Source organism: Prionailurus bengalensis, chromosome C1 (genome assembly GCF_016509475.1).
Source record: "Prionailurus bengalensis isolate Pbe53 chromosome C1, Fcat_Pben_1.1_paternal_pri, whole genome shotgun sequence".
Lineage (NCBI taxonomy): Eukaryota > Metazoa > Chordata > Mammalia > Carnivora > Felidae > Prionailurus > Prionailurus bengalensis.
The window spans coordinates 86,641,513-86,656,859 of NC_057345.1; the positions used below are offsets into that span (position 1 = coordinate 86,641,513).

General features: G+C 38.2%; 1 protein-coding gene and 1 long non-coding RNA gene across 4 annotated transcripts in view; one reads left to right on the forward strand and one right to left on the reverse strand.

The window, feature by feature from the left end:
- DPH5 (diphthamide biosynthesis 5) overlaps positions 1 to 8,181 on the reverse strand; it is a 54,128-nt gene extending 45,947 nt beyond the window's left edge. For 2 of the 3 annotated variants that reach the window (XR_006296677.1, XM_043575686.1), the window contains exons 1-2: positions 6,335 to 8,181; positions 5,889 to 6,040 (exon numbers count right to left, since the gene is read on the reverse strand). Coding sequence is in view for 2 of the 3 variants with exons in the window: in XM_043575686.1 (XP_043431621.1) it covers positions 5,889 to 6,023 (135 nt within the window). In the remaining variant the exon portion in view is untranslated. Of the gene's footprint in view, positions 1 to 5,888; positions 6,041 to 6,270 lie in introns of all 3 variants that reach the window. The other variant, XM_043575687.1, reaches the window with a different exon arrangement.
- The window catches only part of LOC122480845, an 89,531-nt gene continuing 80,718 nt past the window's right edge, over positions 6,535 to 15,347 (forward strand). Inside the window, exon 1 of the long non-coding RNA XR_006296678.1 lies at positions 6,535 to 6,641. This is a non-coding gene — a long non-coding RNA (uncharacterized LOC122480845). The remainder of the gene's footprint in view (positions 6,642 to 15,347) is intronic.

Genomic DNA, 15,347 nt, shown 5'->3' on the forward strand with positions numbered 1-15,347 from the left:
AATAATTTTAAATTTATATTATACATTATCAAATGACTCATTAGCCAGTTTTTGTATAGCATCAGCCCTAATCTCCTCCATGAAAATGAAGGTAAAACTCAAAAAATTCATTGCTTTAAGTTGAAAGCAATGTTTAAAGCTTCTTGCTTTAAGTTGGCAGGTTTTGCATAAGGAGGGCAAGGTAAAAACTCAAAATTAAAATTACTTTTTGGTATTCCTGGAAGGATACATGAAAAATTAGTAATAACTGCCTCTATGAAGGGGAACTGGGCTAGAAATATTGCAATGTATATACCATTTAGTATCTTTTAAATTCTTTTTAAATGTGTATTTATTTTGAGAGAGAAAGAGAGACTAGGGGAGGGGCAAAGAGAGAGGAGAATCCTAAGTAGGCAAAGAGAGACAGAATCCTAAGCAGACTCTATGCTATCAGCACAGAGCCCTACTTGGGGCTCGATCACACAAACCGTGAGATCATGACCTGAGCCAAAATCAAGGGTTGGGACCCTTAATCAACTGAGTCACCTAGGCACCCCTAATATCTTTTGAATTTTATACCATACAATGTATTACCTAGTCAAAAAAAAAAATAGAAAAGTAGAGGCCAGAAGTAGAATGTGTAAACAAACAAAATCTTAAGAAAACAAAATCTTAAACACACACACACACATTAACATTTAAAGAAAGAACAGAGAAATAGGGTTTACAAAAGGGACTGAGAAAAATGGAAAAGTACAAATAAAACCAAGAAAAGGTCATGTCTTAAAGGCCAGCTTCAAGGAGTGAGCAAGTATGTCAAAAGCAGTAAAACAGGTAAGAATTGAAAAGTATCCTCTGGCATTCTCAGCTATTAAATAATTGCTCAACAAACAAATATTTCAGAGGAATGGAAATCAGCTCACAGGAGTATGAGACATGAGTGAAGTAGGGACAATAAAAGTATGCTGCTTTTTCAAAAAAACTTTGGATAAATAAGAGAATAGTAACTATGGAGAAAAGATGTTTAAAAGTGGAGAATTTTGGAGTGCCTGGGTGGCTCAGTCAGTTGAGCATCTGACTTCGACTCAGGTCCCGCATCAGGCTCTGTGCTGACAGCTCAGAGCCTGGAGCCTGCTTCAGATTCTGTGTCTCCCTCTCTCTGCCCCTCCCCGACTCGCTCTGTCTCTGTCTCAAAAATGAATAAACATAAAAAAAAAAAATTAAAGGAGAGAGTTTTCAAAAGAGACAATACCTGAATATGGTTTCAGGTTCAGGAGAGAAGCATATTAAGACAAGACTGAACATAAAGAAGAAAGAATAATTGATGGGAATAAAGTTTCAGAGGAAGGGAGAGGAAGAGGTTTGAGAAAAACACATCTACTTAGTCTTGAACAGGAAGAGAACTTCAATCTAACAAGCCATTTTCTTTTTTTTTTTAAGTTTTTTTTTTTTTTTTTTTTTTTGAGAGAGAGAGAGAATACAAGCAGAGGGGCAGAGAGAGGGAGACACAGAATCTGAAGCAGGCTCTGTGCTGACAGCGCAGAGCCCAATGCAGGGCTCAATCCCACAAACTGTGAGATCATGACCAAAGCCAAAATGAAGAGCTGGACGCTACTGACTGAGACACTCACACGCGCCTAACAAGTCATTTTCTAAGACTGGAGGGAAGACAGATTCAGATTTAGGGCAAGGACAAATGGGAAGTTAATGGGAAGTTAATGAAGGTCATAGCTGGTTGCCTCATCTTTCTCAGTGGGAAGGCCTTTACTGTCTTCTCTATCCCTCCAATATCATTCCACAGCTATCAGATAGGAAGACAGGAACTAGAGCGAGTTGGTACCCAGATGAGGTAGATTAGGAAGAAAAGGGAGGGAACACACATACTGGAAGAAAATGAAAGTTATTTGAGTGATGCCCAAGAACAAGTATAGCAAATCATTATGCTTGTTTTTTCCATGCTTTTGCTCATAATTATTTTTTCTTCAGTAAAGAACACTATGCTCTTTCTCTTCCCTTTACCAAATCTTCAACGTTTATTTATTTTTGGGACAGAGAGAGACAGAGCATGAACGGGGGAGGGGCACAGAGAGAGGGAGACACAGAATCTGAAACAGGCTCCAGGCTCTGAGCCATCAGCCCAGAGCCCGACGCGGGGCTCGAACTCACGGGCCGCGAGATCGTGACCTGGCTGAAGTCGGACGCTTAACCGACTGCGCCACTCAGGCGCCCCTTCCCTTTACCAAATCTTATCTATAACAACTGTCTCTTTCTCTTCCCTTTGCCAAGTCTTATCTATAATAACAACATTTATAGTATATTTACATTAGGATCACTCTGGGGTCAGGCATAGTTCTAAGAACTTATGCCTATGAATTCATTGAATCTTCGTTATAATCTATGAGATAGCCCCTATTTTTATCCCCGTTTTAGAGATAAGAAAAAGACTACAGAAAAGTTAACTGATTGTCCAAAGTCACAGAACCTTGGTTGATTACAAAACATCACATGTATCATAAATAAGCCATAGACAGGCAGAGCTTAGTGATCTCCTCTGCTTTTTACAGGGTGGCTACAGCCCCAAAGTTAGCTCCTTTTGGCCACAGCTGCTTTCTCTATTTACCCTGCGGAGCCGTGCAAATATTGCCATTTTCAATCTAGACTATGAAAACAAAAGAAATAAAACAAAAAGATTGGGATGCATTATTTTAAGACACAGCTTAAATTCCATCTATTCTGTAGTCTCCCTTGACCACCATGGACTGAAGTGATCTTTTTTTTTCTTTTTTTAATGTTTGTTTATTTTTGAGAGAGCGCAAGCAGGGGAGGGACAGAGAGAGACAGGAAGACATAGGATCTGAATCAGGCTCTGCTCTGACAGCAGAGCCTGATATGGGGCTCAAACTCATGCACTGTAAGATCGACCTGAGCTGAAGTTGAATGCTTAACCAAACTGAGCCACCCAGGTGCCCCATGAAGTGATCTTCTTTCTTATATGGATTTCAATTAGAATTAATAACTAGTAATTATTTATTATGTAAGGCAGCTTCTCCTAATTCATGAAAACAAGAGCACTGGCTTAAGTAAGATCATCTAAGTTCTTCCCAGCAATATAATTTTATAGCTTCTTTCACTGTTGTCATGAATTGTTATTTAAATCTTCCTTTATTATTTATGTTTTCCTGGGTATAACACAGATAAATCATGAACCACTTGAGAACAAAGGCCATACCTTTTACTTCTTTGTATAAGGCACTACAAGTGTATCACACCAAATCGGCATAGATCATAATTTATTCACAGAAAGTGCCTAAAGAAATTCAAAGTGTATATAACAAAACTAAAACTCTTCCCTGGATTCACTGTCTCTAGTTTAATGAACTTTTGAATACTACAGAATATATAAACAATACTACCTGTTTGGCAATTTGAAAACAATAGCTTTCAATGTAAGAACAGATAAATTCCAGATTTGTTTAGTAACATCTATATATGGCTTTCATAATTTTGTGTGATTATTGATAAAAGAAAGCACATGTTCACTGCAGAAAATAGGTTTTTCCAATCTTTTTTTTGCACTGTGTAATAATTATCCAGTTATTGAGTCCAGATTGTACATACAGGTGTGAGCACGTGTCAACAATTTTTAAAAATCAATATGTTTAAAGAAAGAAAGAAAAAGTAGAAATGAAAAAACAAAAAGGAAGTCACTGAAGAAAAAGTGGCTCTGACATTTTACTCGGCAATATAAGGCACGAATTTATTTATTTATTTATACCTTAACTTATTCTAGAAAAGAGTCACTAAAGGTGGCTGATGTCACACAGAAAGTTGCTCAGGGAAAAACATGAACTAAAGACCTGGAGAAAGTCATGAAGAACAGACTGATGGAATTTTGTGATAAGAAGATTCAAAATTGACCATTTTGCTTGAATGCTACCTTTCTCTGAAATTATTATTCTGTGAAGCTATGATCTATCCCTGAGTATACAGAGACACGGTATGTTACAAAGGTGAAGAGTGGTGGTTCTCAACTCAGGACTGCCTCGGCTCATATTCTGGCTCTATCACTCATTATCTGTATGACCTTGGGCAAGTTTCTTTGTGCCTGTAAACTGTGAACAGTAATTATAGAATAATAATCCTGTTCCACATATAAAGCACTTAGAACAGTACATAGTAAGTATTCTATTAATATTAGCACTTATTATTGTAGAGAAATGGATATCCCAGCACCTTAACAAAGAAAACATAATTTACCTGTAGGTGAGGTTGGGCCCAGCCCGAATTCTACATTTTTGGGAAAAGAATACTTGAAAAAATTACAGCAACCAACATTACCATTTAGTTAGCACTTAAAATTTACAAAGCACTTTCAAATATATCATCTTTTTTTAAGTTATCTTTTTAATGTTTATTTATTTTGAGAAAGAACTCAGGCAGAAAGAGAGAGAGAATCCCAAGCAGGCTCTGTGCTTACAGTGCACAGTCTGTGAGACAGAGCCCCGAAATGGGGCTCTGACAAACCGTCAGATCATAACTTGAGTGGAAAATCAAGAGTTGGACGTTTCACCAACTGAGCCACCTCAAATATATCATCTTAATAAAACCCTACCTTAATAAAATCTCCAATTGGTTATTATCTCTATTTTCACAAATGAGAATTGAGGTTTAGATAAATCCAGAAATGTGCCTATCAACAACTACCATTTCTGGAGACTTTTGTGACAGGCACTACATTAAGAACCTATGAAGTGGGCATTCTTATCCCCATTTCACAAAGTAAAAAACTAAAGTTAAAGGACTTGTCCAAGGTTACATGGTAACATGTAACAGAGAACATTTAAAGTCAGGTCCAAACTTTCCTCTATGCTAAATCCTGACATCTTACCCTAAAAAATGCTGATTTGTTTTATTTGTCTCTACTCTCTTAGATGAATTTAAGTCCATTCTAGTTTTCCTTAATTACTGGTAAGAGAGGAATACTTATTATCTTGAGCTTAGACACTTTGCTTCCATCCTAACAAATCAGAGTCAACAAATCAAAGCTGGTTGTTAGATGCAACTTTCATATCAATACCAATTCAAGTAGCAGTCCTTAATTCCTTATAACTCTGAGACCAGAATTCCCTGGGCTGTGAATCTGAGAGGGCATTAGACCTGAAATTCTCTAGGTCATTTTTTTTGTTTAGAAGCCTTGATAGACCAGACAATTCTAAAATCCTCTCCCTCCTCCTATAACACGTCCAACACTCTGTTCATCTTAATTTACATTCCATTTGGAGTTTGACAATGGACATGAACTACTTAACCCCTCCTCCAAAATGTATTGAGCCCTTAACAAGAGCCAGCTAAATGCATGATAAATTAACAAATCCTAAGTTTATTAAGTCCCAGGCTTATTCAGTATACACAAGAGTATGTGTATAAGCCTTACGGGGAGTCATTTTAAAGGTAAGCCGTCTCTGGATAGGATACAGACAGAAAGGCGATTACCATTCCCTATGGAAATACTTCAAAGGGAGAAGCTTTCAGCGTGGTTTCTGAATATATAACCAACTCATTAAGGCTATGTCAGTACCTCATTAGCACTCAACTCAGAAAAAAATGGACTATCTCATGAAATAAGGGATTTTGAGAACTATCCCCAGGAGTGTAAAGTAACTTTCCTTTCCTATTTACTGGAGAAAACCACAAAATTAGACTTGTAAAGTAAGACAAAAGCACCCTTTCATTTTGCAAGTCACTTGGTTGTTGTATTATTTCCATTCTTGTACTCCTCAGATCCTTAATGAGCAGGGGATGGGTTTTAAACGGTTTCAACAAGCAGACCTGAAAATTGCGTTCAGCTTAGTGTAATGAAAATCAGCTGTTAGCTTTCTTCCCAGGACTGGAGATCCTTAAGCACCTACCAAGACTTCCTTCCCTACAGTCAGGATTGAGGTATAGGCTTCCAGATACACCCGACTGCAGCGTCTAACAATTTCCAGGCCCTTGACTGTGATGTCCTTGGCATCGCCCAGGCCCAGGCCGATCAGGTAAAGCATTTCAAAGTCCAGGTAGACTGCAGGACGAAGCGAACAAGAAAAACATGTGTCAGCTACACCGAGGATATCTAAAATCTAGTGATGAACATGGAAACTGAAAACCAAAACAGCCGGAAAAGAGACGGCAAGTCACGAGCGAGGTCTGAGAACCTCACTCCACGCCTCTTACATAAGGACTGGAATGAATGTTTGTGAACAACCCTACCCCGCATTTTCTCGTTACACCAACCTAGGAGCACACAATTACCCTAGAGAGAATTGTAGTTGGGTCCCCAAAAGCCTAAAAGCAGCCTTTCCGAAAATATAGCTACCGAAAGCGATGATTCGCGCACAGAGAAAATCCACGCCGCCGGCCTCACCGACGGTGCCGCAAAACGTCAGCGCCTTTACTGCACTTTACGACTAGCTGGAGGGGCGGGCAAGCCGGCCTCTGCGGGTGGGGTGGGGGAGATCTGCCGGCTGCGCCAGAAGTGACCCGCCCGCTGCTAGGTTGGGGAAGCGAAAGGTCAGTCGGTCGGGCAGTCTGTCTAGAGTCCCCAGCATGGCCTCTGGGAAAGGACGAGGAGCACCCGCGATCCCCTTAGCCAGTGGCTTTACACCTCCCCAACCTAGGACAGGGTAAGTGCAGGAGCTCTTTGCCTGGGAGGAGCTGGACCCGAGGTTGGGTAGCGCAGCGCGGCGCGTTACGCCTTTTCTTCTCCGGTCACGAGAACGGGTGACGTGTGGGACGGACTTCCCTAATTTGCTCGGGATCGCCCTAGTGCAGAGATTTCCAACCTCGCCCTTGCATTCCGCTACCGTTTAACCAGCTACCTCCCTGATGAGGTGTCAGTGTAGCCAAACCCGGCCATCAGTGTGACTCTGATTTCCTAGCGGGGCGGTGATTCCTGGGGTTTGTCCCCAACCCCAAGACCTCATGCCGGAGTGCCCCGAGGGGCGTGACTGGGATATGCCTCAGCCATCCTCAGTGTCGGGAAGCCCAGAGCCGCCCTCTCGTCCCCGTCCCCCCCCCCCCCCCCCCGCCCCGTGCCTTTCCAAGTGACCTTTAAGAGTGCTCAGGGATTTCAGACTTAATGCTTCCACAGGGGGAATTCCTATAAAGTAGTTAGTTAGATGTAGTTCCGATATCGAAATGGTTTGTTTTGACTGTAAATGCTGTTGGTAAGGTCACTAGTGACCTCATCCAAGTTAAGAAGACAGTTTCCATTGTTTATCTTAGGCAGTGTTGATTATTCAGAATTTTCCTGCTGCTTCTCAGACAATGCCTTGTGTCTTTTTTTGCCCAATACCTGTTACTTAACCCTTAATTTTATGTTTTTTCCTAGGCTCCATCCACCCTTTGCACTTAACATTCAATACACTCTTCATGACTGATTCTATCCAGTTTCATTACATCCATCCATTCTTCATACCATAAACAAAAATTAATTCAAATGGATCATAGATGTACATATAAACTATATGGAAAACAAAACAATAAAACTTCCTAGAGAGAGGATAGGAGAAAATATTTGTGATGTTATTTAGGCAAAGACTCCTCAGGTGGAACACCAGAAGCATGATGTAGAAAAGAAAAATTGAGAAATTGAAGTTCAGAGAGATAAAACATGTTCTTCAAAAGACATTGTTGAAGCCACACACTGGAAGAAAACATTCGCAAAACATGTATCCGGTAAAGGATTTGTATCAGGAATGCATAAATAACTCTCAAAAGGTAAAAATAAGAAAACAACTTGATTTTTTAAGTAGGCAAAGAATTTGAAAAAATCTCCCAGAGAATAAGGTAAACAGATCCCCAAAGAGGATACACTAACATCAAATAAGCCACATCATTAGACATTAGGAAAATAAAAATTAAAACCACGGTGAGAATCTAGTATATTCCTATTAGAATGGCTGAAATTGGAGGACCTGGGTGGCTCAGTCAGTCAAGCATCTGACTTATCAGTCAAGTATCCAACTTTGTCTCAGGTCATGATCTCACAGTTTGTGAGTTCAAGCCCCGCATCCGCATCCAGTTTGCTGCTGTCAGCACAGAGCCCACTTGAGATCTTCTGGCCCCCTCACTCTGTGACCCTCTGTCTCTCTCTCTCTCTCAAAAATAAAAATAGTAATACAAGAATGGCTACAATTAAAAGCAAAAACAAAATAAAACCCTGAATATTCACTCTCAATAATTTTGGGTATCTCTAGTATTTTGCTGACTCAGATTTTAATCTCCCATTTAGACCTCCCCTTCAGCCTCCTATATTTAACTTTCTGCTGGAAATCACCTAGATAACCCAGAGACATCACATTCAAAGCTGAATCCATCTTCCCTTTCAACTTGGCTTTTCCTTCTGTATTATCTACTTTGGATGGAAGGCATTATCAGCTACAGACTTATGCAAGCCAGACACGTGGAAGTTACCCCCCATTCAGTCTAACATATCTGCCTCTCTTGGTAGAAACCTTACCTACTGTCGCAGTCTTTCTTTAGGTCTTAATGTCACTCCTGCAGCTGGTCACCATGTCTCCTGCACATTCATACTTCTAGGGGCCAGAGAGATCTAGCTAGGATACAATCTGAAAATGTCATTCCCTTCTAAAAATCCTTTTGAGGCCAAGAAAAAGTCCAGGCTCTTCAAAATATCCCACAGGATCATCCCTGGAGTGACCTCTGCCTACCTCTCTCTAGCCTCATGTCTCTCCACTCCATACCACGAGCTTTTACTCTGGCACTACTCTTCTGTGCCCACAACATTCTCCCTTTGTGCCTCTGTGACTTTAGTCAGGCTGCCACCTCTACATTGAATATTCTCTCCCATTCTCTCCTATCTAGGCCACTGCTCACTCTTTAAGACTAAGTTTAGGAGTCCTTCCCAGAGATCCTTGAGGTAGGGTTGAGTATCTCCTTGTAATTACAATAATACTGTATGCATATACTTATAAATCAACTTAAGTGTTTTATAATTGTCCATTTGTGTATCTTCCTTAACCAAACCATCAATTTCATAAAGTTAGGGCCTGTATCTTATATTACACAATTACACAATTGTATCTTATATTACACAGTTACCCAAGATACACTTAGTGCAGTGTCTGTCACATAGTAGGTATTCAGTAAATAATTATTAAATAGATCATTTATGTATACACTAGTAGCTGAGCAATTTCTTTGAATTATGGTGTAGTTTCCTATCTTTATGAAATAAATGCAGGGTGTGGTATATTTTAGATGACTCCCAAAAAGTCGTTGATGGAATGTCAAACAAAAACAATGCCTCACTTATGCCACTTCAGAAAGTTATTTACGTTAAAAGGTTTATGACACAGTTCACGTATACTCCATATGCACCCTGTTGAGTAGGTAAGCTTTCCAATGTACTGATCATGTTTTTGTTGTCAGATTTGCTTTGGGTAATTCCAGGTAGATTTACAGTGAAAAGGCAACGTCAAAAGAAATAATTAATCAAAAGGAAGGTGTTGTCTATCTCCTTTTAGGAAATCTGTATTGAAAATGAAGTTATTCTGGGTAGGTAAGGAAATATTCTTTTTAGATATGGAAGCAATTTCAGTTTTTACTCTTCAGAATTCAGTCAAAGGAACTGCTTTCCCTATAGAATTCTTAAACCTTTTTACCTGCCTTCATTTCTCAATAAGAGTGTAAATTTAGGAACTTTTCTGGAGATAAAGTAAAGGTGTTAGCAAATCTCCCCAACTCAACAAATATAACCAGCAAACTCTTGCTGTTCTTTTTTTGCAGAATTATTCTGTGTGATTTGGACATTTCTCTCTTACCATTTAAAACAGTTTCAAATATGATTGCATTTCCCTCAATAATTTATTATTAAAAATTTCAAACACTTAGAAAAGTTGAAACAGTTTTATAATAAACATCCATATAGTCACCTCTTAGGTTTGTTCTATAGTTGTTAACATTGTGCTGTATTTGTTTTATCACATGTTTATCCATTCATCCATCCATCAACCCATCTTATTTTTTGATGCATTTCCAAGGGAGTTGCAGACGTAAGTACACATATTGATTGCATTTTGCATGAAAGATAACCCCCTCATCTAGGTAAACAGATTAACAAAACATAGCTTATTTTGATGATAATGAAAGCAGTTAGTCAGAATACATATTTATAATGCCATTGCAAGTTTGAATCTCACATCTGGCGGGGGGGGGGGGGGGGGGATGGTTATAAAGAACTGTGATTCTAGGGCTTAAAAAAAAAAGAAAAGGATGAAATGAAAGCCTTTTTAGTTTTAGTTTAAAGAATAACAAGGATAGGGGCACATGGGTAGCTCAGTTGGTTAAGCATCAGACTTCAGCTCAGGTCATGATCTCTCAGTCTGAGTTTGAGCCCCGTATCAGGCTCTGTGCTGACAGTGCAGAGCCTGGAGCCTGCTTTCAGATTCTGTGTCTCCCTCTCTCTCTGCCCCTTTCCCACTTGTACTCTGTCTCAAAAATAAACATTAAAAAGTAATTAAAAAAAAAAAAGAATAACAAGGCCTAGAGAGTTTTCTTTATATTCCGCTTGCAGGTAGGAGAGTACCAAATCATCCCTCAGGGTGAACATTTATGCTTTTTCTGAAAGATCTTTAAGCTGTTTTCATAACCTTTGTCAGTAACTCATTTTTATACCCACACTGTCAGAAATTCTTCCTTATATCTAATCTGTGACCTTCAGGCAGTAGTCATAAAATGTGAAAGATATAGATAGTCATAAGAAGTTAATACTGATGGCTTTTCCATTCCATTGTCATAAACACATCATATAGTAGTTATATTTTAAAGTGATAACAGTTGGGACACTGCATTACATTATGAACAAATCATAATTAACTTACATCTAAAAGAAGTCATCCTTCAATTTTCCTATTTCAGTTAATTGTTTGCCTATTGAAAAGAAGACATCAGGGCTACTGGGTAAACTCCATGTGACCTTATTGTGAATAGAGAATATTATTTTACTCTGAAGCTGGCCTTTTAACCTCCATGTTCCCAGAGATTGCCTCATTGTTAGAGGATATTTTGATTAATATTTGTAGAGCTTAGACACCTCAAATTGATTGATAGCCATTATTTTCTATCAATTCACAAATAAGTGATAATTAAGATAGCATGGTGTTAGGGAAGTTCTATTTACTAAGATTAAGACAAGATTTGAAGTTATTCTAATGTGCATTGGCTTAGGAAAAAAATCACTTTATGCAGTGATTTTATTTACTCATCTATATGTTTTACATCATCTGATCATGTAAAATGTGTAATACTAAAATAAAAAATCTAGAACTATTTTCTGTGAAAAATACAGGATTTTTTATTGTTATTAATGCAGGCTTAATAGGTTGAGAGTAACCATGTGGACTGATTTTAAGAAAGTTGCCTGGAGACCTGTGTTTTTGTGTAAAGTAGCTCCCTAGGATATTTGCTCTTGAGTGTGTGTGTGTGTGTGTGTGTGTGTGTGTGTGTGTGTGCGTGCGCGCTCACGTGCGCATGTGCGTGTGTGTATAAGTTTTTTTCCTTTGTTTCTAACCCATTTTTATATTTGATGATTTCTTTCTCCATAGTCTACTGCTAAGAAGGTAGAACCAGAGATACATAGTTTTGTTCTTCCTATGTTTAAACAACTACACAGTGCCCTTTTAAGATTTATTTAGGGAGTCATATCACAATTAGCCAAGATTTGTCAGGAGAAGGAGGGTGGTTTCCCCTTCACTCAAAAGCCAAAATTTTTGAAAAGGGGCCTACCAGGCTCTATATTAGTCACATGCTCCCAGTCACTAGATCACTGTCCTACATCTCTGAGTCACCTCCTGCTACAAAAGCTGCAAAACTGTACACTTCCAATTACTTCATCTGCTCTTTTCCCCTATAGCACTGTTCCCCTTCTAATGTAACTGTGTGATTTACTTATTTGTTGTGTCCATTTTTATTGTCAGTGTCTTCCTGGAATATAAACACTACAAAGGCAGGAAATTTTTTTTTTCCATTTGGTTTACTAATGTGAACAGTGTTTGGCATGGGCTCAGTAGATATATGTTGAGGGGTGCCTGGATGGCTCAGTTGGTTGAGCGTGCAACTCTTGATTTCTGCTCAGGTCATGATCTCAGGGTCGTGAGATCAAGTCCCGAGTTGGGTTCCATGCTGAGCATGGAGTCCGCTTGGGATTCTCTCTCTTCTCTCTTTGCCCCTCTCCTGCTCACATTCTGTCTGTCTCTCTCTCAAAAATAAATAAACATTACAAAATAAATAAATAAAATATTTTAATGTCATTGAGACTTTGGCTTAAGTCCAGGAGTTTCCACTCAGTAGTTCTGTTATTGCCTTTCTGAATCCCAAGTTGCTTCATCTGTGAAATAGAGATAATGGTACCACCTCTCATAGGACTATTGTGAGGATAAATGAAAGAATACATATAAAGGGCTTAGCATAGTACCTGGCAATTGGTAAAGACTCAATAAACATTGACAGGTAATAGAATTTGAAATTAATTTTATTCTTACCTGCAGAGTCTATCAGATTATGAGAATTAGTGTTCTCCATCCCACTTAGATTGGTTCTTGTTCTTTTTCCCACTTCACAATAATTCTATGAAATAATTATATGAGTTCATTAATTATAGACCAATCCTTTAGATACTATACTTTATTGATTCACAAAGGTCATCTTAAGCAAACATTGTTATACTCTGAGGTGCTTTTTCTGAAAAAAACTATCTTTGTATCATTGTGGCACAGAGTACAGCACTGTAGACTTGGTTAGCACCAAATAAGTGTTGCCTGGTAATTTGCTAATACCTAAAGTATAAGATGGCTAATACACAAGTAATATTTTAGTACATGAAATATAGTGAGCAGAAAAGGCGTTCATTTGGGATCTAAAAATTTTCTAGATGCCCAACAGCAATTAAAAGGATAGTTGTGGTACATTCATACAATACTATACAGTAAAAAGAATGAATGAGCTACTGTTACACAAAACAACATGAATGAATCTCACAAAGAAAGTTGAGCAAAAGAATGCCACGGAGACAGGATATACCTTACATATAGCAAAGTCCTCAAAATCATAAGTATATAGTTGGATGAATTCTTAATTTGTGTAGTTGTTTAAACATAAGAAGACTGAAAGTGTGTATCCCTGATTCTACCTTTTTAGCAATAGACTTTGGAGGAAGAAATCACCAGGTATAAAAATGGGTTAGAAACAAAGGGAAAAAAAAGCTTACTTACACATACCTGGGCTCTTTGCACTTTGTGGCCTTTGTTTTACTTCCTGATCTAAACTTCAATAGTAAGTCTCTTCCTCTTCCTCCTCCTTCCCTACCTTGCCTCCTTTAAAAGATTTTAATATGAAAATGAGCAGTATAATAATCCCTGAAGCCTGGAAATTAACATAACCAGAATGTAAATTTTTTAAACCATATTAGTTGTGATTAAATATGTACACTAATAAACTATGTAGACCTTGAGTTACTCAAATTTAGCAGCATGGTCACTTATCGTACTTAGAGTGATTTTTTTTTTTCCATGATAAATCTAGAAACATTTTCAACCAAAATTAAACCCCTGCCTATATCAAATTGCAGAATTTCCACAAGCTTAATTTTCTTCGGGTGGATTTGGTTTGCATTTTCTAAATCCTAGGCAGGCATAGGATATGATTTATTCTAATCTTAATTTCCCTGATTTTATTTGTTTTATTTGGTTTTTTTTTTTTGGTTTGTTTTGCATTAATATTTTCTGATTCTTTGAATAGCATTGTTTCTTTTTATCATTTTTTACAACTTATTATAAGAGCTCATTAAATTTTCTGAAAATAATGGCTTATTGGGATCCAGGCTCACATAGAATCAATTTTAATCCTATCTTCTCTTCTCGTTACTGCTCCTTTTAAGGTATTCATTAAATAATAGTTGATGGAATTCTAACAGTAATATCAAAAATATTGTTTATTCCATGTAAGTCAATTGCAAAAGCAGTAGAAAGCTGTGGGTAAGAGCTTGGGCTTTGGAGTCAGACTACAGAACTGTACAAATGCAGATAATTAAAGTACTTCTCTCGTAGGATTGTCATGTGGCTTAAATGAGGTAATAGTCCATACAAAATGCTTTGAGCAGTGTCTTGTACTTAGTAGTCATTCAGTAAGTGTTATCTGCCAGTGTAAATAATTACTGTCTTTAGGGTTCTTGTGAGGATTAAATAAGATAATATGAGTAAAGTATGTGTCAAAAGGCCTACTAAAGATTTTCTCTGGCTGGTTGTTTACACAACTTCTATGTGCTCTGGTCAGATTGCACTTCAGGACCATCCTCCCTCCCATAAAAAAAAAAAAGTGAATTTGCGATTAGAATATTTGGTATTCAGAAGACATGGATTTCCAGGCTAATGCTTAAAACTTTTAAAAATTATAACATGAAATGTTATTTGTAATGAAAGGAAGAAGAAAGTGGCACTGAGACCTTTAAAAAACTGAGTTTTGAACATTTTCCTCTTGAATAAAGATGTGATGACATTTTTTAGTTTCTAATAATACTATCCTGTGGCCAGTTAAACTTCATCAGTAGGTTGGGGGTGTGTAGGGCATGGCTTTGTAATACTTTGGGGTCATAGAAATTACACTCCGAATCATATTAATTTTGAGACTGGCATCACTCAACATTATTTGTTTCTGCTCACCTGTGCTTCTGTCTGCTCACCTGTGCTTCTGTCTCCTCCCCCCCCCCCCATGTTTCTCAGTAATAGAATTCCTCGTTTTGTACCTAGTTCATCACTATATGCGTCTCTGCCTTATTATTTCAAGAGATTGAACCATACAACTGATATACTTAATAGAGACTTGATTTCTTGCCCTTGGCTCCACCTCACCATGAATGAGTTCCCTTTTGCAAAGCAAGACTCCCCAAAAGCTAGGTATTTAGCTGTCTGAAACTGTCAGGTTCACTGAGTACTTTTGAACGGGTTGTGCCCTGCACAGCTTTAGGAAGTGCCAGTCACATAGACTACATACAACCCGCTCAACTGGTCATGGTGGCCCAGTGACCTGTTGCCTATTAACCTTTTTCACCTGCTGTGCTTCTGCTTGGATAGACACCCTGGATCTTATGTTACTTGACTTTTTGTTTGTTTTAAACTAATGATACGTGCCATATCATTATATGCTGAAATAACACTTTAAAGAGTGGTCTTCACTGGACAACATGTGCTGAGGTTCATGCCCCAGTGTTTATAGTCTTCTTTAAGTATTTGATACCCTGCGCTTTGTATCTTGTCTCTGTTTGGTTTGTCTCAACTTTAGTGGCCACCCATTGTTCAATGTTGTTGCGTCCA